At 40.4% G+C, this 24,567-nt stretch overlaps 3 protein-coding genes across 8 annotated transcripts in view; all 3 read left to right on the top strand.

Annotated features, from left to right (window-relative positions):
• The window catches only part of ablim1a (actin binding LIM protein 1a), a 37,658-nt gene extending 23,985 nt beyond the window's left edge, over nt 1–13,673 (top strand). For 2 of the 6 annotated variants that reach the window (XM_041050229.1, XM_041050228.1), the window contains exons 5-25: nt 161–287; nt 415–508; nt 2,377–2,464; nt 3,056–3,120; nt 4,195–4,272; nt 4,465–4,623; nt 4,840–4,884; nt 5,156–5,191; nt 5,315–5,444; nt 6,034–6,153; nt 6,956–7,060; nt 7,471–7,518; nt 8,757–8,897; nt 9,660–9,754; nt 9,988–10,111; nt 10,374–10,435; nt 10,720–10,780; nt 11,031–11,038; nt 11,563–11,637; nt 12,687–12,767; nt 12,991–13,673. In XM_041050229.1, coding sequence (XP_040906163.1) covers nt 161–287; nt 415–508; nt 2,377–2,464; nt 3,056–3,120; nt 4,195–4,272; nt 4,465–4,623; nt 4,840–4,884; nt 5,156–5,191; nt 5,315–5,444; nt 6,034–6,153; nt 6,956–7,060; nt 7,471–7,518; nt 8,757–8,897; nt 9,660–9,754; nt 9,988–10,111; nt 10,374–10,435; nt 10,720–10,780; nt 11,031–11,038; nt 11,563–11,637; nt 12,687–12,767; nt 12,991–13,104 — 1,856 coding nt within the window. In that variant the 3' untranslated portion in view covers nt 13,105–13,673. Of the gene's footprint in view, nt 1–160; nt 288–414; nt 509–539; nt 666–2,376; nt 2,465–3,055; nt 3,121–4,194; nt 4,273–4,464; nt 4,624–4,839; nt 4,885–5,155; nt 5,192–5,314; nt 5,445–6,033; nt 6,154–6,955; nt 7,061–7,470; nt 7,519–8,756; nt 8,898–9,659; nt 9,755–9,987; nt 10,112–10,373; nt 10,436–10,719; nt 10,781–11,030; nt 11,039–11,562; nt 11,638–12,686; nt 12,768–12,990 lie in introns of those variants that run through there. The other 4 variants (XM_041050230.1, XM_041050234.1, XM_041050231.1 and 1 more) reach the window with 4 other exon arrangements.
• A 3,181-nt stretch (nt 13,674–16,854) lies between these two features.
• LOC121189952 (probable E3 ubiquitin-protein ligase TRIML1) lies at nt 16,855–18,502 on the top strand. Its single transcript, XM_041050438.1, has 5 exons — nt 16,855–16,974; nt 17,150–17,383; nt 17,548–17,594; nt 17,690–17,832; nt 17,931–18,502. The coding sequence occupies exons 1-5, from the start codon at nt 16,855–16,857 to the stop codon at nt 18,500–18,502; spliced, it is 1,116 nt and encodes a 371-aa protein (XP_040906372.1).
• Nucleotides 18,503–20,034: 1,532 nt separating this feature from the next.
• LOC121189180 (hyaluronan-binding protein 2-like) lies at nt 20,035–23,952 on the top strand. The gene is made up of 13 exons (XM_041049061.1): nt 20,035–20,163; nt 20,381–20,516; nt 20,712–20,810; nt 20,944–21,054; nt 21,184–21,300; nt 21,400–21,510; nt 21,618–21,789; nt 21,870–21,967; nt 22,055–22,451; nt 22,562–22,704; nt 23,025–23,159; nt 23,368–23,513; nt 23,605–23,952. The coding sequence occupies exons 1-13, from the start codon at nt 20,110–20,112 to the stop codon at nt 23,770–23,772; spliced, it is 1,887 nt and encodes a 628-aa protein (XP_040904995.1). The 5' UTR covers nt 20,035–20,109; the 3' UTR covers nt 23,773–23,952.
• The last annotated feature ends 615 nt before the right edge of the window (nt 23,953–24,567 follow it).

The following is a 24,567-nucleotide window of genomic DNA, read 5'->3' on the forward strand; positions in this document are numbered from 1 at the left end:
CCATTAAAGTCAGTGGTTTTACATGACATGAACCGTCTAGCGAGCATTAATTCAGCCTACAGGTATTTTCATGTTCCCTTATTGTACTTTCATGTAGTTTTTGTTGCAGAAATGCCTACCTTTATGTGTTTTTAAGCTGTGACACTTTTGCTTTACACAGATTGTGCGGGATGCGGTCGAGACATTAAGAACGGACAGGCTCTTCTAGCTTTGGACAGGCAGTGGCATCTGGGCTGCTTCAAGTGTAAGGCCTGCAGCAAAGTGCTTACCGGGGAGTACATCAGCAAGTAAGCAGCTCATATCCGCCGTAATTACAGACTGCTTGGTCAAAATGCAGGCTTGCGTGAGGTTCACAAACTATGATATTTCTACTGTCAAGTCCCTGCAGATTACAGTTTGTCTCTTTCCTTTCAGAGATGGCGCCCCCTACTGTGAGAAGGACTACCAGATCCACTTTGGAGTTCAATGTGAGGCGTGTCATCAGTTCATCACAGGGAAGGTGCTTGAGGTAAGACACAGACACAGACACTCATGCATCACGTTCACCAACTGTAACACGGGCAGATGTTTCTCTGTGCAGCTGGTGATCTGATGTGGAATTTATTGTATGCTTCTGTAAACAGACTATTAATATTGCATCTGGATTTATAGGAATCCTGCCTGAGGTGAGTTTGAAAGAATTCTAAGGGAACAAATACTTTGGCTTGAATTTGAGTCATTGGTGTTTATTTGAGAACTACAATTACAGGAGATGAATTTGTAAAGTATAGATAAAGTTTCAAATACATTTCTACATGTAGATTTTATTTTGTAGTTTATGTAGATTTAAATATTGTGTATAGAAGTAAGTTCACTGTTAACAAATTTTGATGCCCAGTTGTAACATCTGCACTCTGCTTCCCATACAGACAGAGGATGTTGCATTGGAATGAAATTGTGAAATTCAGTTTGTTAATCTCCGGTGTAATCTCTTCAGGACCGAGCCAAATAGACCCTTGACATGACTGTATTCAACTAAAAGATTAATTCTTAGCAGATTTTTAGGTCTCTCCAGCTCTGCCTACGTACACATGATTGCACACACTCAAACTAGCTCACTTTGCCACAAATTCTATAAATATTACATAAAATATCAAATGTAATCTGACATTTAGGAGGTCATCATTATTCATTAATACTGTACGTCATGCACCTGTTATGAAACTCTTGTTTAATGTTTATTAACGTTGTCTGTGCTGAGTTTGAGTAAAACGTGTCCAACACTTCTCCCATTCACCCTGTCTCATTTCACTGATCTCTTCAACAAGTGCTAGCCTGTCTGTTCTGCAGACAGTGATCCAATCAGACACTGAGTTATGTGTCATTTAATGGTATGAAAATGTCACTGCTAGCCAGCCAGCCAGGCTTACAGTAATCCACCACTAAGGCAGGCCTTTATAACAATAGGAAAAGGCCTCGGCATCTCACCCCTGAGCTGCTGCCAATGGATCAGTGGAGCCAAAGCCACAGCAGACTGTCTGATAGTCTAATCACTGACCCAAGGCCCAGGTCAAAAACTGTGTAGCCATTGGTAGGTTTGCATACTGACTGCTTCTCTGGGAGTGCAGTGTGACTTGTGTCTCATTAATGCAGGGTAATTAATGTAGCTATCAAAGGCAGAGAGAAGTAGGGAGCGCATTTACTGGCACACCACACATATAGCATAAGTACCTTTACTATCCCTGAGAGGAAAATGTAGTTTTACAGTGTTCATGAGGAGAGTACTGGGTCAGAGGTGCTATGAAGTGCTTGCTATAGCCACTCTGTAGACGTTTTTGATACAGTAAAATGTAAAATGCAAATATTAGTCAGTGGCTCCATATCTCTGAGTGGCCACTTGCCTGTTGAAATGTTACTGAGGGTTGTTATACAGCAAACTTTCATTTGGGTATTTATCACCTATGGTCAAAGTCACAGAGGCTTTATAATGGAGCACTTTACATGCAGAGTGCCACATCAGTGTGGATGTAAATTGAGGCACTGTAGCCGTCGGATCATTTTAGTGGATTGCATTATGCAGGTTATCACAAAGAGGAACACTCAGATATTTGAAAAAAAAATGGTTGACTGTGTCAAATGAGCAGGTGTCACGGTTTCATCAGTAGCTGTTCTCGAAGGAAATAGAGAACAGTTACCAGTACACAGGACCTGATGAAACTATTCCTTGCACTTACAGAGTTTGAGTGTTAGAGGAAAGAAATGTAGCTGGGACTACGTAGAGCACTGGGTTTATTTTCTGGAAGACACAGAACCCCCTTCGCTCACTTTACTGCAGGCTTCATTGATCTTCATTTCCCTGTGATGTCAAGTCTGTTTTGTATGCGCTGTGTTTTCCAGGCAGGAGATAAGCACTACCACCCCAGCTGTGCGAGATGCAGCAGGTGCAATCAGATGTTCACAGAAGGAGAAGAGATGTATCTGCAAGGTGAGCTAATCAACCTATGTCGTCACTGTCGCATGAGAAGTTGTTATTTCACTTCTGGTTGTTTCCATGTTTTAACAGAAATTGAAGCTCCTCTGTTGTTTGGGATTAAATTGTATGTTTTACTGTTATTAGTACTACAAGTGTGTGAATATATATATAAATTTATAAAAAAAAAGATTTTTATTGTATGATTGTGTGTTATATCTGCTTATATGTTGTGTTAGATGTTACTTTTCTGTCAAATATTGACAGTGTAATAGTACCAGTTGTTTGTGACTTGACTCCTTTTAGTTGGTTGCTACAATCTGTTGGTATAGTAGACTAAAATAAAATAAAATAAAATAAAATAAAATAAAATAAAATAAAATAGTATAATCAAGGTTTATGACCAAAATTTTGCATTTTCAGTATAATTAGTTCTGCGTGCAGAAAATCTTAACTGTCTTATTCATAATATATACCTGCATAACAGGTAATTTATCCTATGTGAACAAACATAATACTTAACGTAATAGCAACGTGTCTCAGAACTTTTGGATCACATTTAGTAAATAATATACTTTATTTCCAAACATGTCCATATCACCTCAGGATCAACAGTTTGGCATCCTGGCTGCAAGAACACTACCAGAACAGAGGAGAGACACAGGGAGCGGGTAGGAATTTGGGTGTCACTGACTCCATTGTCCTTGACTTTGTCTTGACTCCTGTTCACATCTCACAACTGTTTTCCAGGAAAAGACAGAAATTCAGAATAAATGCCAAGGCATTCTGCATGGGCTGTTACCACTCCCTTGCTGAACTCTTAAACCTTAACCCACTGTGGTTTAAATGATTTGCCTGTTTAGGCAATATTGTGTGAGTGTGTGCCTTTGCATGTGTGTGTGTTTAAATACTTGTTCGTGGGCATATTTACATGTGGACATGTTCGCTTTGATGTGTGTGTGAACTGTGAGTCAGGCTGGAGAGGCACAACCCCTGTGTGATGTCCTGTGAACCCCCCTCTCCCTTCCTCCACAGCTATTGCCTCCGTCCCTCTTATTCCTCCAAAAAACAGAAAGGCAGGTACTGTATTCGCTATTGGCTATGAGATGGCATCATCCTGTGTTCCACCATATACATAGGACACGATGCACTGTATGCTGCCATCTGCTGGAGACAGCCTGCAGTGCCCTCTCTGTGTGTCATGCGGAGCCATTCAGTCTCGTCTTTTAACACCTTAAACTACACTCATATCAAAGGTGCATGAGACAAATATGCGCACACATTTGGAGGAGCAGACACGATATGACAGATGACTAATTTATTTATCTTTTCCAAAATCCCTGTTTACCCATTAGGTGAAAAGCTCATTTAATTACACTACATTCAGCCCTGCTGCTGCCATCCAAACTCTTCATTTCCCATAAAGAGGCATGAGGTTTTTAAGAACATAAAATCACAGCGCTAAAGCACTCATTCACTTTGCAAATTTGCAAATGAATGACCCAATCATGAGATGATATGGTAGTATTTCAAAGCACTTCATGCAATTCATGAAACGTAAATATAGGGGTTGCAGTTCCCTCTCATCGCTCATGTAGTATAAAGGCCAAACAGTGTAATGTGTTTTGGATAATAATCACGGGTATGTGAATATGCAGATGGCAGGGGGCTGTGGATCATGGGAGACTGACTGCCTGACAGAGGTTGTTGTGACTAAGAGCCATTTGTGTGCTTCCTTCTCACAGCCTACGAGGTCGTCATCCGAGAGTATTTGTTCCAGACCTGGTTCAAGCATACCTGGCTCACCGGGTCACACGATCTATGTAAGATATGTCTCAGAGCCACATCTATAAATAGTTTCTGCTAAGACTGTCAGTTGTTCTGTCTCTTTAGTCATAAATTACCTTACCCTTTTTTCTAACAACAATAGTTTGACAGTTGCACCTTGTTTTACAGTAGTAATCTCCCTTTACTCTTGTTGGTGTGTACATGTTTGTCTTTATTTGTCTCCGTAGGCAAAAGTAGACAATGAGATCCTTGATTACAGAGACCTAGCTGCTATTCCAAAAGTCAAAGCCATTTATGACATTGAACGCCCTGATCTTATTACCTATGAACCTATGTACACCACCTCCCTGGATGAGAGAGAGGAGAGACGAGAGAGTGTGGGCGAGGTAAACACACAGACTTTTCCTGCGTGCACACCATCTTTATGCACATTCAATACGGTGCATTGAGGGAAATATTCTTCAGATGATCCTCTGTTTCCCTGTGGGATAAGTTTTCCTCTAATGTGACTTTTCCTCATAAGAAAAACAAAAACAATGAACAAACAATAAATGAAAGATTAACAAACACAAAGGAACACTGAACTTCTGTGTCCCTCACAGCTCCACACTGCCAGGAGGGAGCGTTCCCCCTTGCCCGATGACAAGGTAAGATGCGTCAGCGTGTGCTGATGATGATAAGTGATCCTAAATTGCAAAGGAAAGAACAGAGGTGTGCGCCACATAAAAAGCAGGCCATGTGTCCTGTAGGAATAAAAATGTGGAAGGTCAGCAGATAAGGCATTCTCAGTCCTCTCAGAGGGGAGTTTTTTTATAGTCCGCTGACTCTATGATATTTATGTTTGGCTGTCTGGATCAGTCTAACATTATCTACATAAACTGACAAAGTTGTAACTCAAACCTGTTCGATTCTTTCTAGTCTTCAAGAAACATGTCACCAACCCCGCCCGGTGAGGTGAGCAATCCTTGTCAGATTCACTGTCTCCTGTCTGTAATGTGAATGCTGTATATAATGCATTCTCATTAATCCCAGCAGTTTGTATAGTAACCTTTTTATGTGTGTGTGTGTATGTGTCAGGGCTCTTTTGACAGGAGGGAACGCATCCTCCAAAGGTCCACCAGTCAGGGCTCCATAGGATCACCAGTTTATAATCGCCATGGTTACACTCCCACCTTGTCGCGGTCACCACAGCATTTTCACAGGCCAGGTAAGGACCGTAAAGAGACCGTTGTGTGCATTGCGTTGTTTACATGCGTGTGTGTGCACATGTATGTAGTTAGATTGTTTGTGATAAAATCATTGACTTCAGGGTTTTTATTAGGTGTTTCGATGAGATCTTTACCGGTCAGGTGCATGACAGGCTATTAAAACACTGTGGATGTGTGTACCACTTTAAAGGAGAAGTTCACCAAAATTGACTTTGGGTGGTTATGGTATTATTTTTCTCTTGCAGTGCTTTGGTTTGACGTGATAAACAATCCCTCTTTTGCAGAATAACAACCTTAAAGTCAATTTTGCACCTTTAACAACACAGTTTCTCCTGAGTTTGCTATTGTTTCCATTAAAAAGTTTGATTTTAAAGTGTAATACTCTTCCCTGTTTCTTAACTGTTCATCTTGAATACGCCTTACCCCTCACTTTGGGTGTCTTTTAGTTCCTCTTTTTGACATTTGGATTCTGTATATCTTCCTTTTCTTTTGTCCCTCACCTTCTCACCTTCTATCTCCTCCCCACATCGTCCACCTCTGCTGCCTGGCCCTGGGGTTTTGTCCCCCTGTCCCACACCCTCCCTGCAGAGGCTCTGACAGGCATGCAGAAGCTCTGCTCCTCCCTGTGCAGTAACAGTGTGGGCTCCAGAAATAGTGACTCCCGCCCTACCTCCCCTTTCAGACACCACTTCCTCCCCCATAGCCAAGGTAAGGGCCCCACACAACTCTTTGCAACCCCCCCTCCTCACTCCCCCCAAGGCAATACGTCATCTCCATCGTCACCTGGGATGCCATCTCCCCTCAAAGTCCCATCTGTTATTCTGGTTCCATCGCCATTTCTCATGAGACTGCAACTGCCATCCTGAATGGTCAAACCCATGTCTCAGTAAAACCCATGCAGCCAAGGCGCTGAGTCTTCACTATCTAACATGCACTCCTTCACCTTTGACTAACACAGCCTCTGCCACAGCTACCGACAGGCTCTGTGTTTGTGTTTGCAGCTTTGCATGCACTTGAGAGATACTGCTAATCCAAACACAATATCCAAAATAACACTTCCCTTAATGTTGCATAGTGGATGACTTTTGTGCATTTTCACAATAAGCCTCCGTGCTCCATTAGTAAGACTGAGATTAAAAAAAGGTGTTATGATATAAGTTTGTCATTGCATGCTGGGAAGTATTCACTTCTGAACTGTGAACTTTTATTGAACCATGAACTCTTATTATACAACAGTCTAACAGACTTTATACTTCATGACGAGTACCACATCTCCTAAGCATTAATCATGCTATTTTAAACTCTGCTGGCTTGATCCGCTTTTGTACCTTCATCTTGCACATAGTGCAGAGCTCCATTAACTGCATTTATCAGAACAGACCAGAATGTCTCCCATTCGCTCAAAATGACTTCAAATGGTCCCGTTGGTCCCTGTGTGTTGCACCGTTCAGACTGTGGTTCCCCTTCAGTATCCCTGCTTATGTTCTGTTCTTGGTTGTTCTCACTGGAGGCACTGACCCGCCAAGTGGCCGGAGCTCCCCTCTCCCGCTCAGGCCTGACAGCCGGCCGGTCACCCCGCCTCTCTCTCAGACCCCTAAACATTTCCATCTCCCAGGTAGGAGCTGGAGCGCACCCTGTCACTGCTCGTCCCTACTATCTATCTATCTATCTATCTATCTATCTATCTATCTATCTATCTATCTATCTATCTATCTATCTATCTATCTATCTTTCTTTCTTTCTTTCTTTCTTTCTTTCTTTCTTTCTTTCTTTCTTTCTCTATCTCTCTATCTATCTATCTATCTTATCTCTCTCCCCTTTCTGTCCGTCTCATTATACTTCATTTGGGATCAGCTTTTGCTTTCTCCCCTCTTCTTTCGCAACTAAACAGATCTATCACAGGGAAAAGGGTGACATGTAATATAATCCCAGTGCATCGTGGCTTGGTGTTGAGCTATTTAATTTATAACAGAGACACTGTATACTCTTTAACTGTCTTTTCTATCTGTATTTGAATGTTCTCAGATCAGGGGAGCAACATCTACAGAAAACCACCCATCTACAAACAGCACGGTAACTTTCCTCTTACAGTATTTATGGTATGTTTTACTATAAAAAGAGAAGCGAAAAATGTCTGAGTACTAATTCAGAGTAGTAGTCTAGGTGATGTGATTCCCAACCAGGGTACTTGTACCTCAAAGTAGTAGTGTACGTTTGAAACATAGGTGGGAATCGATGAAGGCATTTGTGAGTTCTTCTGACAGGACTGTGGGGGTAGCTCAGACCAAAAAGGCTGGTAACCACTACGTGACTATTTATGTTACTGAGCTGGGCTCTTTACTGAAAATGCCTTTGGTGATCAACTGAAACTGTGTATTCATCTAACCATGTAATCACCCCCAATGTCAATGTATGAGCACTGTTTGAAGTCTGTCTCCAAACCTCTTCTGTCCTGACCTGGAGCTTGTTTTACACTGCACTTTGTCCTCCGTAACAAGTCACAGTAGTAATGTTATAATGAGTCCTTTCTTATGTAACTTCTGCTGAGTTGTGAGAATTACAGGACAGTGACACTTCATTTTCCAAGAGTCATTTGGATTAAAGTCACCCTGATAAATAATGAACAAACAATGGTATCACAAGCAGCAAAATGTGTCTCCTGGCTACATTGTGTTTACCTCTTGCTTTACTTTTGTGATAAAACCATTGAAATGTTTAATGTGTACCTGTGACATGCTAAAATATAGTGTAACAGTAGCACATGTAGAGTAGAGTTACAAGGTGAACTGACTCAGTAATGCCAAGTGTAATATCTAGCTGAAGTTTGCTAACATTAGCCATTACTGGCAATAGCAGACCAGAAAGACTGTAGCAGCAAAATTGGTACTGCTTATGAACTCAGCTTCAATAATAACAGTCTTTGCTTTAAAATGGATCTGAAAAAAATGTGCCAGCGGAATGAGGAAACTTCACTTGTGTACAATGCACACCAGCTGGTTTGGAGACTTTTCTTCATTTGAGTGATGTTTCTCAGAACAGGTGTAATCTCGCTTCCTCGCAGCCTCCTTAAAACCACACTGACTCTTACCCGCTGGCGTTTCTTCACCACTTGTTTACCCAAACTCTATCCAATATTTAGTGACTTGTTAGGAGAGACATTTTTTGCATTGTAGATGGCTTTTACTTAAACCAAGATGAACCAAGATTCAATGATCGTTGAGCCCGGCGATCAGATGGTTCTGTGATGTTTACCTTTGGTTGAGACTGTGACCCAGACACTGATAGATCAGTTCCCATGATTACCAACCTAGATACAGCTGCCATAGCACGCCAAAGCAAGTCTGCTGATGACATCATCAGATCCGCCACCTTCCCCGCTGCCCATGCTCCCTCTCCGGATGACAGCTCACGGAGTGAGGGCGATCTTTGGCCCTACTCTCTCGCTGTATTAGGTACAGTAGGCTCCTGACAGGCATGCTTGCACTGCTACCTCCAAGTAGCAAGTACGATAGACACCTTAACTCAACCTAACTCTTCTTGTTCCTGTGTTCTACCTGCCCCAAAATGCTTAACTGCATCCCCGCTTCACTCCAAGCTCACGCTGTTATTCAGGTGTTGCAGTATCTGCTTTTAAGTTTTGCTTGCACAAAGCAGAAGCGTTGTTTGGTTTCTGTTGCAGCCCTATTATTTTCTGCTTGAGGTGGCATCAGTTTCACCATTTTACGTTCACTTACTGCACATGATGGGTGCACTAGCTATACACAATAGTGCCACAAATGACCTGGACAGAGATAACTGAGACTGACTTCAAACTGACTTTTGTCCGTCTGTCTTACATTGTGCTGTTTTTGTGTATTTGACATCCAGTAAAATCTTGACATGATTGATGAAGTGTAAACATCCGTCATGTCGGTCTAGCCAAATATTCCAATAAGTCCCTCTGTTTGTCTGTCTCGTCAACTCTGTCTCACATTTGTGTTCTACCTTCCACCTATTTATCATTTACTGTGTGTATTCCTTTCTGCTCTACAACCAAATGAAGCAGCTATATCTTTCTGTCATTCTCTAAATTTGAACTGTGGATGAAGCATTTTCATCTCGTTGTACAATACAAGTACATGTGAAGCATGGTTTCCGCTAGTGAGATGTGTGTGTGTGTGTCTATATGGGTGTGTATGTTTGTGTTTTATGTACCTTTTTTGGCTTGTGTGCAGCACCCATAGGGTCAGAAGGGAGGAGACGATCCAGAGAAGAGGAGGAAGAAGAGGCCTTGAAAAGAAAGCAGCTGCAGGAGGAACATCTCAGCAAGGTCAGTGAGATAGCAGCCAACATAGAAACACGCTGTTATTGTTATTTGTAGGTGCAATATATTCTACATTAATCATAAACCATCTGTTACACCATCAGCTACATGCATAAGTGGGGATGTATCTTTGGATATTGCACCTGAAGTGCAATATTTTCTTGATGTTTATCTCATAGATTGATGATCATCTGTGTATATGCTGGAAATTATATAAATGTGTTTCTGTGTGTGTATAGATTCAGTCTGGTTTGGGAAAGCTCATTCTGAAGGAGGAGATGGAAAAAGAACAGATCAGGGAGCGTCACGCACGTAGCCTCTCTGCTCAACGCTACGACCCCAAGCACACCAACTGTGACGCAGGTACAGAGCAGCTTCATAGCTTCATCAGCTAATATGCTGCTGATTTGTCAGCAATGTTCTGTAACACAAGGCCTGTGCTATAGAACAGTTGTAGGTAACTCTTTGCATCTGTTTTAACATGTCTGGATTATTAAATAACTCAGATCTGTGATTTAGAAATTCTATCTAAACATAAATGTTCCTGATTGGATCAGCATCAGTTTTCTACAATATAATAAATTCAATAAAACTAAATATAATGTGAACAATGTTTATGTTTCAGATCCAACTTCTCCAACAAAAACTAACTCTTTGCCTGGCTATGGAAGGAACGGGCTACACCGGGTGAGACCTCACTTATACTTTCAGTATACTCATACCCTATACTCATATTCAACAAGAGTTCTATTGTTTATGTAAGACACACATGCAATCTCAAAATCTTACCAAGGAACAGAAATTGCTTGTTAAATACAGTATATCTCAGCACCAATGCCATAAAACACCAATTCTGCCTATAGTAATTATTTAAGTCTCAAAAACTTTTAAATCTTCAAACCCTAACCCTAACCCTCACAACAAAGTACCCTCATGTTGATGCTGATATGCTGCTGTCTGTGTTCCCACAGCCCCAGTCAACAGATTTCACCCAGTACAACAGCTATGGTGACATGTGTGGAGGAGGCAGAGGTGAGAGCTGCTATCAAAATGTGGCCACCAAGCAAAACTCTTGCCAATTTCACCAGAGCTATTCAGCATCAGTACTCAGAAACGGCTTGCTACGTGTACATAAATGGACATGCATTTTGAAATATTTGCGTAATTATTCACACAATGTGTCATCAGGGACAGCAGTGTTGTAGATAGTAGCCTGGCAGGGGGATTTGACAGCAAAACCATTAACTGTGAGTCTCATTTTCTGTCCCATTTTGTCCTGCAGAGTTTCAGGTATGTCTCTCATCTGCTTTTTCATATGGCATGCTCCCTCACCTTGCATCATATATTTGCTTGCTCATGGGTTGCAAGAGATACTTTGCCCTGAATGCACATCGCCCACTCCTGCTACATGCTTGCATCACTGTTGGAATAATGTCAACTACGGGGCATGCAGTGCAGTGATTTCAAATGCTCAAACACGCACTGCCCAGTAGCTGAACCAGTGTAGTGTAAATGCAATGTACAGTCATCGCCTCATGTCTTGTTCTGTGTGTTGTTTACCAATGTTATGACTCAAGCTAAATGTCATATTTAAATATATGATGATTCAAAATTCGCCAGAGAAAAAAAAAGAAACAGAGACATTCAGAAAACATGTTAACGACTGCCCATCTTTAACACTAATTAAGACAGTGTTCAAGCTACTTGCTCCATCCAGTGAAAAATGTGCCCACTGTCATTAGTGGACATATTCATGCCATTAACCCTGCAGTCCCCTTCCACTATATTACATTTGTGTATGTTCTATTCTTTAGCACATTAAGGATGGCCGTGCAGCACTTGCAAGGATGGACAGGGGAGTATCTATGCCTAATATGTTGGAACCAAAAGCAAGTATCTTCTTCTTTTTGTACTGATAACAACATTGTAATCCACACTTAAATATGTTACAAAATCTTTATATTGTTCAGTTATTTAAGTGCATTTTAACTAGTAAATAAGAATGCCTTTTGCAACTAGTATAGAGCGAGTCTATCCTTGACAATTCAACTTAGAAAAAGAGACAAGCCCGAACGAGAAGGGTGAAGTAAAATAACTAGCAGTTAGTTGGATTTACCCTCATAGTGTGGGGACATTGGTGGAAGAAATAGGGAGCTAAAAAAGATTTTTACTGGAAGTGAAAGACTCACATTAGCTGGGTTCCTGATTTAGCATGCTGCTTCAGGAGCTGCTGAGTCACTCTAGCGCTTAGCATGCTGGCTTCTCCATGCTCATCTGCACATAGCTTTGACTTACAGTGGCTGGATACTGTATGCAGCATACAGTGGAGAATCCAATGCCCATGTTGTCATCTAAACAACTCATATCACTATATACTTTGTAGTATATAAGGGAGTGTACACATTACTGTGTGGATATGAGTTGGTCAGAGGCCTCAAAGAACTTCTAGTTGCTTATTATTGAGCATTTCCGCTAAAATACCATTTGCGAGTTTATTCTTGTACAGAAGGGGTTAGTTATTTAGAAAAGTAGGAGCACCTCAGTTTTCCAGGACAATCATTCCCATGTGGATTTACTTGGCCTACATTACTGATGTTAGTTCTTTTTTTAGTTTACATTGAAGACCTCTAAAAATACTAAAAATACTGTTACATAACTCTGTTTTCATGTTTTTGCCCTTACCTAATCTACTGCACGTTTCTACACCCAAAAAAAGTGTGCACACCATAGCACCCCGCATTTCCCTGACAACCTAAAAAAAAACAGCTCTCACTCCCAGTCAGCCTCCTGTCACATACCTGTTCTCCCACCCAGTGTTCCCTATATCACAGCCAGAATTACCAAAATATTAAAATGATAAAAATGGTTTGTGAGGTTTTTAAAGTTGACTCTAGCCTGTAGGTTTGACCTGTTCACTGATGAGTGTCTCCTTCTGAAGGTGTATCCCTATGAAATGCTCATGATAACCAGTAGAGGGAGAGCTAAACTGCCCAGGGATGTGGACAGAACCAGACTGGAGGTATCAGTTTTCCACCCGTCTGTCCGCAATTGATACTGGATTTCTCTACTTTGTGTAAATAGCATGTTACACAAATACAATTGTAGCAAGGAATGTGCGGTATCCATTGCTTCGTGTCATTTTTGCATTGACCCTTTTTATGGCTTTGGTGCTAACAACAAACACCCCCCTCCCCTCCCACCCTCCCCTCCTTTGTTATGTCCACCTTTGTTCTCAATTCTAGCGCCACTTAGCACCTGAAACGTTCTTTGACATCTTTGGAATGGAGATCCAGGAGTTTGACAGGCTTCCCCTGTGGAAACGCAACGACATGAAAAAGAAGGCCAAGCTCTTCTAGCACTCAGAGCAGCATGCATATACTGTACATTCATTCAGATAGCACACAACAACTGTAATCTAGATGTAGGTTTTGGTTTATTTCCTTTTCTTCTGTTTTTTTTTTTTGTTTGTTTTATCCTGACGTAATCAAGGAAGCCATGAAATGGACTCTTTTTGCTCTGATGCTTCCTGCGACCGCGAGCTGAATGATTTGTCCAGTTAGACTTGCACAGGAAACAAGGAATGGGAATCTCTTCCATGTTCAAAAATGACAAAGAATGAGAATGAATGATAAATAGGGTCATGTTATTTGGTTTGACCGCGCTTGTTTTACTTCTTGCTTTGCTTTGAGTGGAACTGCTTTCCTTTCTTTCTTGCTTGTTTATTCCTACTATTTGTTGCTGTTGATTCCTGTGGAACTTTGTAAGTACAATAGAACCTCATGGCGCCATTACGAAATGTCCATGCTCGTAGCTTGAACATGTGTCAGCTTTCCTTTGCTTGGGCTGAAACAGTTTTAGTCCAAAGTTTGCAAGAATCGGCTCAGTGAGTCTTTGAATTTAAAAAAAAAAAAAGCCACTGGGAAAGCAGTCAGCTGACCCACCAATTGTTTTTCTGGATCTACATGGAAAGGATTCATCCAAGCACCTACACATCATCAGCCTCCTTCCCCTGGCTACTGTACACGCCAAACATTCATCTGACCCTGACAAAAAGAAAATGTCTCTCTTCTCAGGCTCTCATAAACATGGCCAGACACTTTCCCTTTACATGTATTGGAATTACAAATCCTAATATATTTTATTGCCGTCTCCAACATACAGTAACCAACAAATAGATCAAACAAATAATGTACGAAGTAACTGTATTTGAAAGTACTGTTTTATAAATGAAAACCCACACTGCCATTTGTTGTATTGAAATCTAAGCCAATAAAGCTTTAAATCACCACAAACCATATGATCCTCGGCTATACCAAAGGTACCCACTGCCTCTTTTCTGTTCTCTGTTTTCTTCTTTGCATTTTGCCAATAAACACACTGGTTCAGGGATGTTACACTGGGTGAGAGGTAGTCTGAGGACTGGTTGACTTTTATGGGGCTGATCAGACGATGGCGTCTTTTGACCCTCTATATAAACACTGATTAGCTGGGGCCTCATTTTACTCTGATGCTAATATTTACAGTATGTTTTTGCTCAGTATATATACAAGTTTAAATATAGAACTTGATTGCAGATTCTGCCTTGTATGACAGTAGCCCATTTACAATCTTGTTCTGCAGACACAGTATAACTGACCATTTTTTCCATAGCATGTCATGGTTATTTTTAAATTAACTAGCAAGGTTTTCCTTCATTCCAAGCAACTACTTGTGTTTATTCATGGTGAAAGGCTTTGAAACCATTTAGCAAGTTTAACCTTGCTTTAGAAAGATCAAACATTAAAGAGCCTTTTTTTCTTAGTTAGCTTCCTGTGTTAATGCATTTGCAAACAATGATTATTTTAACACATCTTCCAATTTGACGCATTCAAGTGCAAGTGGGACAGCAAGACATTTTGAGACTTGGCTCACGTGTCCAAGCTCATCTACCAAATTCATTTATTCCTGTTTTTGTTATCCATGTTTTCCTATTGTTTATCCTCTAGGTTTGCATTTCCAGCAACATAGTACAACAACTTAAGTGATTTAGCATTGAACAAATATGACATAGACCCATGATGAACAGTTACAAAACAAAATGGAAGCAGCAGAACCAGAGATATTGTCTTTATTCCACACATTCATATTTCTACTTTCTCTTATTAAACCTACTTCTTTCTAATTCTACACCCTCATACATATATAGTTTTTTTCACTTTCAAACTTGAGGACTATGAGACATTGCGCAGCTCCCTTTGAAGCCACAAAAGGCTTTACACATTTTTTTGTACTTGTAGTAGTGGTTTACAGGGTTACCAAGAAAACTGTATAGAACAATGCTGGATTTTTATCTAGGTATCCCACTGTGACAATGTAACCGTAGGATACGACTGGATGTACTGAAATGAACTGAGCAATGGCTCCATGGATAGCTAGAAAAACAGACCCAGAGATCCTCTCCAGACATGTTATAAGAGTTAAAAAAAAAAAAAAAAACCCTCTTCACACAAATGTCAAAACAGCCTTCTGGTGTCAAATGCTGCATAGTGAAGCATCTAAGTCAGGTAACAATAAGCAAGTGGAGTGGAGGGAGACTTTAACAGTGCAGAAAATCATGTGTGCTTTGGAAAATGGTCAACAGTGGAGTAAAGCATAATGAAATTTCTCGTACAGAAAAAAACTGAACACATCATTGGGTAATGCACCACTACATGCTTGGAAGAGCTGCATTATGGCCTTATTCAACCAATGGGGGAATTATTGTGGGACAAACTTTAACAACTTCAGACACAGCAATAATGATTTTTAATTGTACTTTCCAATATAGCCTGTGATTTAAAATGTAATTTTGTTGTATGAATTAGGTACCAATAAAATACCTACTGGTTTCCTATGTAGGTACTGTGGAAGAAAACAAGACTGTGGGGAACAAGGGAGTAACAACTGGGCATTTTAGAGAATACGAGAAATAAATTATATTGAGTGTTTTTGGAGTACTGAAAAATGCTGTAAACAACTGCAAAACAGGGAGACAAACAGGCATTATATTACAGCCCACATACCTTATTCTTACTGTGTAATGTAAAAGACATGTTTTTTCACTCATTAAAATTATTGTGTTCCGTAAAAGACAATACAATTTAAGTTGCAGACAACTACATTCACACTCACACTCAGGGATTTCTTTGTTGTCTTTATGTATTCTACTTCATTGCATTCATTTTTAATGAGGACAAGTCAGGAAATGGGTCTTACTTACTTTCGAAAAGCTTCTCCTGGCAGGCATGTTCATCCACGGGTACATTAGAACTGGTAAAATGGAGAAGAAAACAAATGTTCCCTTCTCAAATGCACAGCGACAGAAGGTTTCTAATGTCACCTGAGGAGAAAAAAACTATAACAAAGTAAAGTAATAAAACAGCATATAGATGTACTGTAGGTAGATCAAAACGTTATTATAATTATTATAATACTTTTGATTACCAAGTAAGAATAGGGTATGTGGGCTGTAATAAAGTGTGTGGCTGTTCTTCTCTTTTTACTTGCACAATAAGAATAATTAATTGTACAATAAGAAAAAGGTTGTTGACACAATGTTTTCTAAACTTCGGTTTTATTTCCCAGTGCTGTACCTTGTAGGTAGTTAAAGTATAATTAATTTCTCTTTTCATCTAAAATGCTAAAATGCTGCAATTGACACTGCTTTGTTCCTCGTGGTCTTGTTTGTATCTAAATTTAAGCAGCAGTAATAAAGTGTTATCTAATTTTCCTCATGGAGAAGCCAGTTCTGAACACTTGGAATCTAGAGGACAGGTTCAAAACACTTGGGAATAGTTTTCGGCTTGATTGGGTTGCAGCAACACAGAAAAGCCTTCAGTGCTGTTACAGGAAATTTTAAGATTCCAAAATGCAGTCTCAAAGAAAATATAGTAGGCCTTTTCAAAAACAAAAGGCCTGCGGAAAACAAAAGAGACTGAAGACAAGATGGTAGTTACAGTAAACACACTGTTAGTCAATCTCCACTGTTGCTGTCTACATCAGCTCTCATAATAAACTGCTTCTGCTGCACCTCACCCAAAAGAATTTGGCTAGGTCCACCTTGCTGGTGTTGAATGGAGCTGTGCTGAATGTGTGTGCAACCCTTTCTACAGGAGACATTAGAAAAGCATCAGGAGTGTTTAAAGAGGCAAAGAGAAGCAGTGAAATACAGACTGAAGAAGCTGGCGGCACGGCAGTCAGAGATCACTGTAAGTTCAGACCAGTCAGTGTTGGAATTTAACCACAACATGAAATCTTTTTGTCCTTTTTTGATATGTTACATTTGATTTTTTTTTTTTATCCTGCAACAAAAAACACTGACACTATAATTACACTTGTGGTCAGGAAGTATAACCAACTCATTAATGCTTATGCCTGACTCAGAAAAAGTCCTCAGTGATAAGGGAGAGCATCATACGGAAATATCAGGAGATCCAGGCCGTCCTGGATGAGGACCTGAGGATTACCCTGTCCCACTTGGAGATGGAGGAGCGGGCTGCGGTCTCTGCTCTGGATGGACTGATGGAGAAGAACTGTTCTTTAATCCAGGAGATAGAACAGGATCTGGCCAGACTCACTGTGGCACTAGACCAGACCAACACAGAGCCTGATGCAACGGTGATTACACCTGGCAGTGATCCACTGACAGTGGCAACGTCCAGTGGATCCAATATGACTTGAAATTTCATATTTACTTTTGCATTTGTGACTTAAAGTGTTATGTGATGTGAAACATTTTGCTTTCAAATTACATTTAAACCGATTTTTCTGCTTGTTCCCAGTCTTTCTTTTCATTCCCTGAGCAGCAAGACATGGAGACAGTGGACAGGTATGGAATCAAATCACAATTAATAAAAGAAAATGTTTTGATTGGAAGCAATAGAACAAAAACTGATGTTTCTTACAATGGTCTTCCTCCTCCAGAGTGATGGATCTGCTAAACAGGACGGACCCGAGCAGTGTGAACCTGGACGAGGCCAAAGCTGAACAGATCCTCAGTCTCACCAACAACATGCTTCTGCTTATCTGCTCACAGACCCCTATAATGAAGAAACTCATCAAGAGCTGTCAGTGCACATGTTATTTCTACAATGTTTATTACCACTTCGGGAACTCTTTGATATGTTACCTTTTCTATATTAAAATGTTAAATATGTGTCTCCAGATTCCAGTGAGGTGTGTCTGGATCCAGAGACAGCTCACCCAAAGCTGATCATATCCCACCAAGGTGACAGTGCCACCTACACAGGCACGTGGCAGCAACTACAGGACCTCCCTGGACGCTTTGACACCACCCTCAATGTCATCAGCCTGCAAGGCTTCAGCTTTGGTCGTCATTACTGGGAGATTGATGTGACTGGGAAGACTTACTGGGAGCTGGGTGTCACCTACCCCACCATTTCTCGCAAGGGCACCACTGAAGACTGCTGGCTGGGACGGGGCGACGAGTCTTGGTGCGTGGAGTTCTTTGATGGGGAGTACACTGCTTGGCATGGTGGGGTGCCCCATCAGCTACCGTTCACAAAACACTTCGGTCGGATTGGTGTTCTGTGTAGTTTCCCTGCAGGGTTGGTGACTTTTCTTGAGGCAGACAAAATGACGCCGCTGTTCTCGTTCTGTGCAGGAACCTTCTCAGACTGCCTCCACCTGGCCCTGTGCCCTGGTCATGACCACAATGGCACCAATGCAAAGCCTATTGTAATCTGTAATGCTCCATCTCCTACCAGTGACCTCTGACTAGTAGATCCACAGCAAAGCTTTTAGTAATTACTTGCTAAGACACCACTTTCTAATTAGGCACCAATTATAAAGGCATCTACTGTAAGTTTAACTAATGGCTTTATAAACAATTAAACTAGATTAAGGGTTTGCTGCCATGCTAACAGCTCTACGAGGCTATACGCACACTGGTGCTTTGAGCTAATGTCAGCATGTCTGTGAAGTTTCTCGGTCATCCAGGTCATGGTATTACTAAGTCCTATATGAAGGCGAGTGGGAGGAAGGAAAAATCAGGGCATCATCAAAGTCAGTGGAATTTATCTTCTGGGGATGATGAATGTCTGTGTGTCATGGCAAGTCATCTAACAGAAGTTGCAATATTTCTCAAGATAAGTGAAAAACTCATAGATGTTTCAGTCTGTTGGTGTTTATGCCCTTGGTAATAATGCATAAATGTTGTAAATCTATTAACAAATGCTCATGGGTTTCTCGTTTCCTAGTAATCAATACATTCACCTAGCTGATAATGTTAATGGATTGTCAGTAAAAGGAATTTTGTCCAGATAATCTGCAAACATTCCCCACTAAGGTGAAAAAGGACAAACAACCCTCATGCTGGAGGAGGATAAATATAATCTATCAAGCATTGCAAATATTTTATTAACCCTTAATAAAGCCATTGGTTAGAATCCAAATCCTTTAGAAAGGCTGCCATATTAGAAAGTGGTGCCTTGCTACTTGTCCTGTTTTAAAATAACTGACTCAATTTCAGATCACACAGAGGCACAACGTGATAACAATTTCCAGCAGGAAGATAGTTCCTTATAAGGAACTGTGTTAAAGGAGAATACTACACATTCGTTCCTGTATGTATTTTAAACCTTCAGAAAAACATACAGAAATACTGGAGGCAGTGTGCTTCATATCTAAGTTCATCAGACTAAGAAAAAGGACTATGAAGTGTTTTATGCATATTGAGTTTATATATTCTCCTTCTATAACAAAATATTGGTTGAAAAAAAAAGTTTTCAGTCTTACTCAGAAGTGATAAAAGTTACCAACACTGATGTACAAGAGATCTTATATTTCATCGAGGATATATTTATGCACAGTATTACACTTTGATGATTTTGTAAATACATGAAAAGATCTAAAAAAGCACACGGTAATTTGTCCTGAGATGCACCTAGTGTATGTGGATCCAAAGTCTACATTCAAACAAACAACTGACTCTTTGCAAATATGCTCTCTGAGCCTTAGTGTTGCATCTGAGTGCACGCTTAGCCTATTTGTTGAAAATTATTTTGAATGAACTTCAAAATGAAAAATGTTTCAAAGGTGGCAGAGACAGTGAGGCTGATTTTGAACCATTTATTTGTCCATTAAAACTGTTTTTTTGCCAGTGTTTTGCCTAATATTATTATTATTGTTATAAAAAAAAAAAATTACAATCCAAGAGCACAGCCAGAATCAATAAAACTGACTCAGCAACAAGGATGGATGCCAGACAACCCAGTGAATCAAAGGTTAGTGTACTTACACAAATGTTTAGAAAAGTGTGAGCGATCTGCCAGACAGCGCACTCTCATTTTACTCTCCTGGATGTCCTCTGATCCGCTGCCATCATGAAGCTCCTCTTCTTTTGCCTTTTCTTAGCGGTGCTGCTCACACCTGCTGAAGTATGTACTCACTGTATGCATTATAAGGCAATTGTTTTACTGTAAGCAAATGTATTGGCTCTTATTCACAATGTTGCAATGTTTGATAATGGATTTTGCTGTGAATAAACTACAGTAGCATCTGTCCATAATTCATTCAAATATTTTTCAGTGTTATGATTCTTATGTGATGCTGATAATCTGCAATTATTATTATTATTTAAAAAAAAAAATTCAGCTTAAACGTAAAAAGGACGACAAACATCATCCCAGACATGGTCATGGGCATCGTGATCATGAGCATGGGGTACCTGGGAATCGGAGAGAGGGCAAACCTGGGAAACAGAGAGGAACATTTCAGGACATAATTGAAGGTAAGTTATTCTTTTTATTCATTTTATAACACATTGTATGTAGAACAATATTTGACATCTAGTGTCCTCTTAGTTCTCCCAGAGCTTCACTGTAAATGTCGCCCTGCTACCTAAAATATGTGCAAGTTTTATAAGATGAGAGACTGAGGAGGATAACATTTATATCTATTTATATCTGGAAAAATTTTGCTTTAGACATCTTCTTTGAGATCGTAGATGGAGCTAATAGTGATGATGATGATGAAGATGACCAGAGTAATTTAGACTGGCTTTTTGAACTTCAAGAGCCAGAAGGTAAGAGACTCTCAGGAATTCTGTCAAAAATATTAACACCAATCTGTGCACTGTTGCATGATCAGGCTACTTTGGATTGGAAGGATGTAATTTAAAGCTTATGTTTCCTCCTTTAATACTTCTTGTTTCTCAGGCCGATGCAACCCAAACCCTTGCCTTAACAATGGAGTGTGTAAAGAGAAAGGCAAAAATAAATTCAAATGTGACTGTCCCAAACCCTATAAAGGACGGAAATGCGAGAAAGGTTTGAAAAGAAAAAAATCTGTTATCCGTAACCTGTTGTTGGCTGCCGAATGGCTGTATTTGCACGATCAAAAATGAGCAACATGGAATTAATACTAAAGCAAATTTACTGGTGTTGTTATTGTCTCAGGTCCAAAAATTTGTAAGAGAGGTCAGTGTGGACGTGGTGAATGTGTGCTGACTTCAGATCCCCCGTTTTATGAGTGTAAATGCAAGGTGCCCTTCCAGCCTCCAGACTGCAGACATTGTGAGTATTTCTTCATCCAGACAAGACAGATTACCTCTTTTCCACTATTTTGACAATTCCCAGAAGCAAGCTTACACTGTGTACTGTTTTTCTCCAAAGTTGCTCTGTGTCAGCCTAATCCATGCAGGAATGGTGGAACATGCATCAAAGATGATAATGACTTTGACTGCCAGTGCCCTCCAGGGTACAGAGGACGTTTCTGCCATGTTGGTAAATACTATAATATGTAGGATACATTATTGTTTTCCATTTTTATAGTCTAAGGTATTTGGACATAGTTATACTCATATGGTGACTGAATGTGGTATGTGTCTTAGGCCCAAATGATTGCTATGTGGATGATGGAGAGTCGTATCGTGGCAATGTGAGTGAGACAGACGACGGTGACGAATGCCTCTACTGGAACTCACACTTCATACTGGAGAAAGGAACTGATCCCTTCAGCACCTTTGAGGACGAAGATGGACTTGGCCCTCACAACTTCTGCAGGTCAGGAGAAAATAAACAAGTGTCTTCAAACTGCAGACAACAGATACAAGATGTTCACTCACGCATTTTCTATGACACAGGAACCCAGATGGAGACACAAAGCCCTGGTGTTACTTCAGAAGAGGCACCAGGTTGCTTTGGGACTACTGTGATTTGACAGTGTGTCCTTCACCAACAGGTCAGCTTTAAAGCTTCAGACAGGTTTCTGTTTACGAGCATGGTCAATAAAAACAGTTGTGTTATCGTTTTGTGTATGTGCTTTCAGGTGTGTCACCAACTGAAATTGTCATCCCAGTCCCTGATCCCACTTCTGCCAAGCCACAACCAACCACACCTGAACCTACAGCAGACCCCAAGCCAACGACTGTCAAAGCCCCAGTGACTCAAAAGCCCAGCCAGGCCCCAGAACCTTCTCCTGCACCCACTAATGGTTCTCTCATCCCCAGTACCAGTGCTCCACTGCAACAGTTCTCCACTTGTGGGGAGCCTCAGCCAAAAAAGGCCATTACCCGAATTTTTGGGGGTCTGAAGGTCAATCCAGGATCTCTACCCTGGCAGGTGTCCTTGCAAGTGAGACCACAGAACACCAATGTGCCATTCAGACACATCTGTGGAGGAGTTCTCATTGCTAGCTGCTGGGTACTGACAGCTGGACACTGCATGTAAGCACCATCATGAAATGTAAAAAAAGATAAACCACAAAACATTGGCTGATTCTGGAATAGTTTACACACATGGACATAATCTTTATGTGCTGTTTGTGTTTGAACAGTGAACCAGGAAAGGACATGCAGGTGGTTATGGGAGGTCTGTCACTGGACACGACAGAACAAACAGAGCAAACCATAAGAGTCGAAGAGGCTATTGTACATGAGAACTACAGGGAAACTCCTTCAGCTGTATACAATGACATAGGTGATCCATGTCTCTCTGTTATTTAATATCAAATAATCAATGATTGCACCAACAAAATAAGAATTTATTAAGAACAAGCTGAGAGCACTTTATGTCTCATAATTTTGATCCTTTTCTTTTGGTTAAATAAGGACAGCATGTGTTGACAGGACAAATCAAATTGTCCCATGAGTAATGATGGGTTAATGAAATTTGCATTATTGGTAGTCCATGACGTAATTAAAACTCAAAAAAGGAAAAAGTAGAAGTAATGAGGTTGTGGTCTAAAAGTACAAGAATGTATTATTTGATTTTTGTTGTGATTTTTATTTGAACTGCAGCCTTGCTGAGGCTGCAGGGCACCAATGGGGTTTGTGCCAATGAGACTCAGTTTGTGAAGACAGCCTGTCTGCCTGATGCCCAACTGCCTGATGGGATGGAGTGCACTATTTCTGGATGGGGTGCCACTGAGGAATGTAAGGCCACGTTTGCATATCCAGCTGCTAAATATAATATATTTTCATTTAGATCTTCTGTTTTTTTTTTTAGAGGCACTTCTTCTTCTTTTTGTTTTTAGTTTAGTTTAAAGAACTCTTTGAACCTTAAATTTTTATTTGCATTGTGACCATTGAAATTAGATAAAACTTTTGTTGTCATATTTGGGCATATCTGATTTTTCTGCAGCCGAATATGGTTCCAACCAACTGCTGAAGGCTGACGTACTGCTGATCAATCAGGAGAAATGCTCTGAACCCATTATTTATGGCAGCGTCCTGGACAATACAATGCTTTGTGCCGGCCACCTGCAGGGAGGGGTGGATTCCTGCCAGGTTTGTAGTGGGATCTTTTTACTTAAGCACTTTTATTCAAAATATCTGAGGTAAGTTCATAAATATCTGGTCACCTATTCTCTTGTTCCAGGGTGACTCTGGAGGACCCCTGACTTGTATGCAGAACAAAACCCATGTTATTTATGGCCTGGTGAGTTGGGGAGACCAATGTGGGAGGAAAAACAAGCCTGGGGTCTATACACGTGTCACTCACTTCTTGACGTGGATCAAATCAAAAACTCAAGGAGCATTTCCATAAGCAACATGTCAGCCAGTGAAGCCAAGGGCTTGGTTCACAATGGAGCAAGTCCTACTCATTGTGATTTAGCTTTTGGATTTTGTGCAGTTGAACCTGGTCTTTTGCTTTTCAGGTTTTCGTCACTGTCAATTTTAATGCCACGTGAATCAACCTTCTAAAAAAATAATAATAATAATCTGACAAACCACTTTATCACTTTGTCATTTCATTGTAAAGGGTTTTTATCTGTTACATATGACTTAGAACAGAAAAACCTGAAACCTCCAGTGGTATTTCCTTAAATAAATGTGGTATTTCCTTAATTTACCCCTGAAACTTTACTTTTATTCTGGCCAAAGATAATCTGAAACCTTATATTAAAAGTGATGTGCATGTGGAAAAGGAAAAGACCCAATAAATGAAAAATGTAACGGCGAAAAGTGTCATATTTTCTTATTCATAATGTATCTTCATATTAATCAGTGGTCTTTCAATATATCATTCCTTGTAGAAATGGGGTCAGCAGTCACAGGATGTTTACAGCACGCTGATAAATGTTTCCCCCTGCTGGTCACTTCAATCTTGAGTGTCTCTTTTCTGTGACTTCATGTCTTTACTGTATGTTCTCACCAGGCCCAAGGATGGCAGAACTCATATGCAGTTACACCCCTGATTGAGTCATAGTGCTGGAATGTGCTTAAAACCATAAATGGGCATAAAATGTAGTTTTTATTTACAAGGTACTGGCAGCCTGTGTCACCCTGTTTTTAGGAATATATATTTTAACAGGTGCTCTAAATTTCTGCTCAAAATTGA

This window comes from Toxotes jaculatrix, chromosome 11 (assembly GCF_017976425.1).
Source record: "Toxotes jaculatrix isolate fToxJac2 chromosome 11, fToxJac2.pri, whole genome shotgun sequence".
Lineage (NCBI taxonomy): Eukaryota > Metazoa > Chordata > Actinopteri > Toxotidae > Toxotes > Toxotes jaculatrix.

Coding starts and splice junctions, on each gene's coding strand:
- LOC121189180 (XM_041049061.1), top strand. CDS start 20,110: ATGAAGCTCCTCTTCTTTTGCCTTTTCTTAGCGGTGCTGCTCACACCT. Junction 22,452..22,561: donor CTGACAGCTGGACACTGCAT/GTAAGCACCATC, acceptor GTGTTTGAACAG/TGAACCAGGAAAGGACATGC. Junction 23,514..23,604: donor GAGGGGTGGATTCCTGCCAG/GTTTGTAGTGGG, acceptor CTCTTGTTCCAG/GGTGACTCTGGAGGACCCCT.
- LOC121189952 (XM_041050438.1), top strand. CDS start 16,855: ATGTGTGTGCAACCCTTTCTACAGGAGACATTAGAAAAGCATCAGGAG. Junction 17,595..17,689: donor GACATGGAGACAGTGGACAG/GTATGGAATCAA, acceptor TTCCTCCTCCAG/AGTGATGGATCTGCTAAACA. Junction 17,833..17,930: donor GAAGAAACTCATCAAGAGCT/GTCAGTGCACAT, acceptor ATGTGTCTCCAG/ATTCCAGTGAGGTGTGTCTG.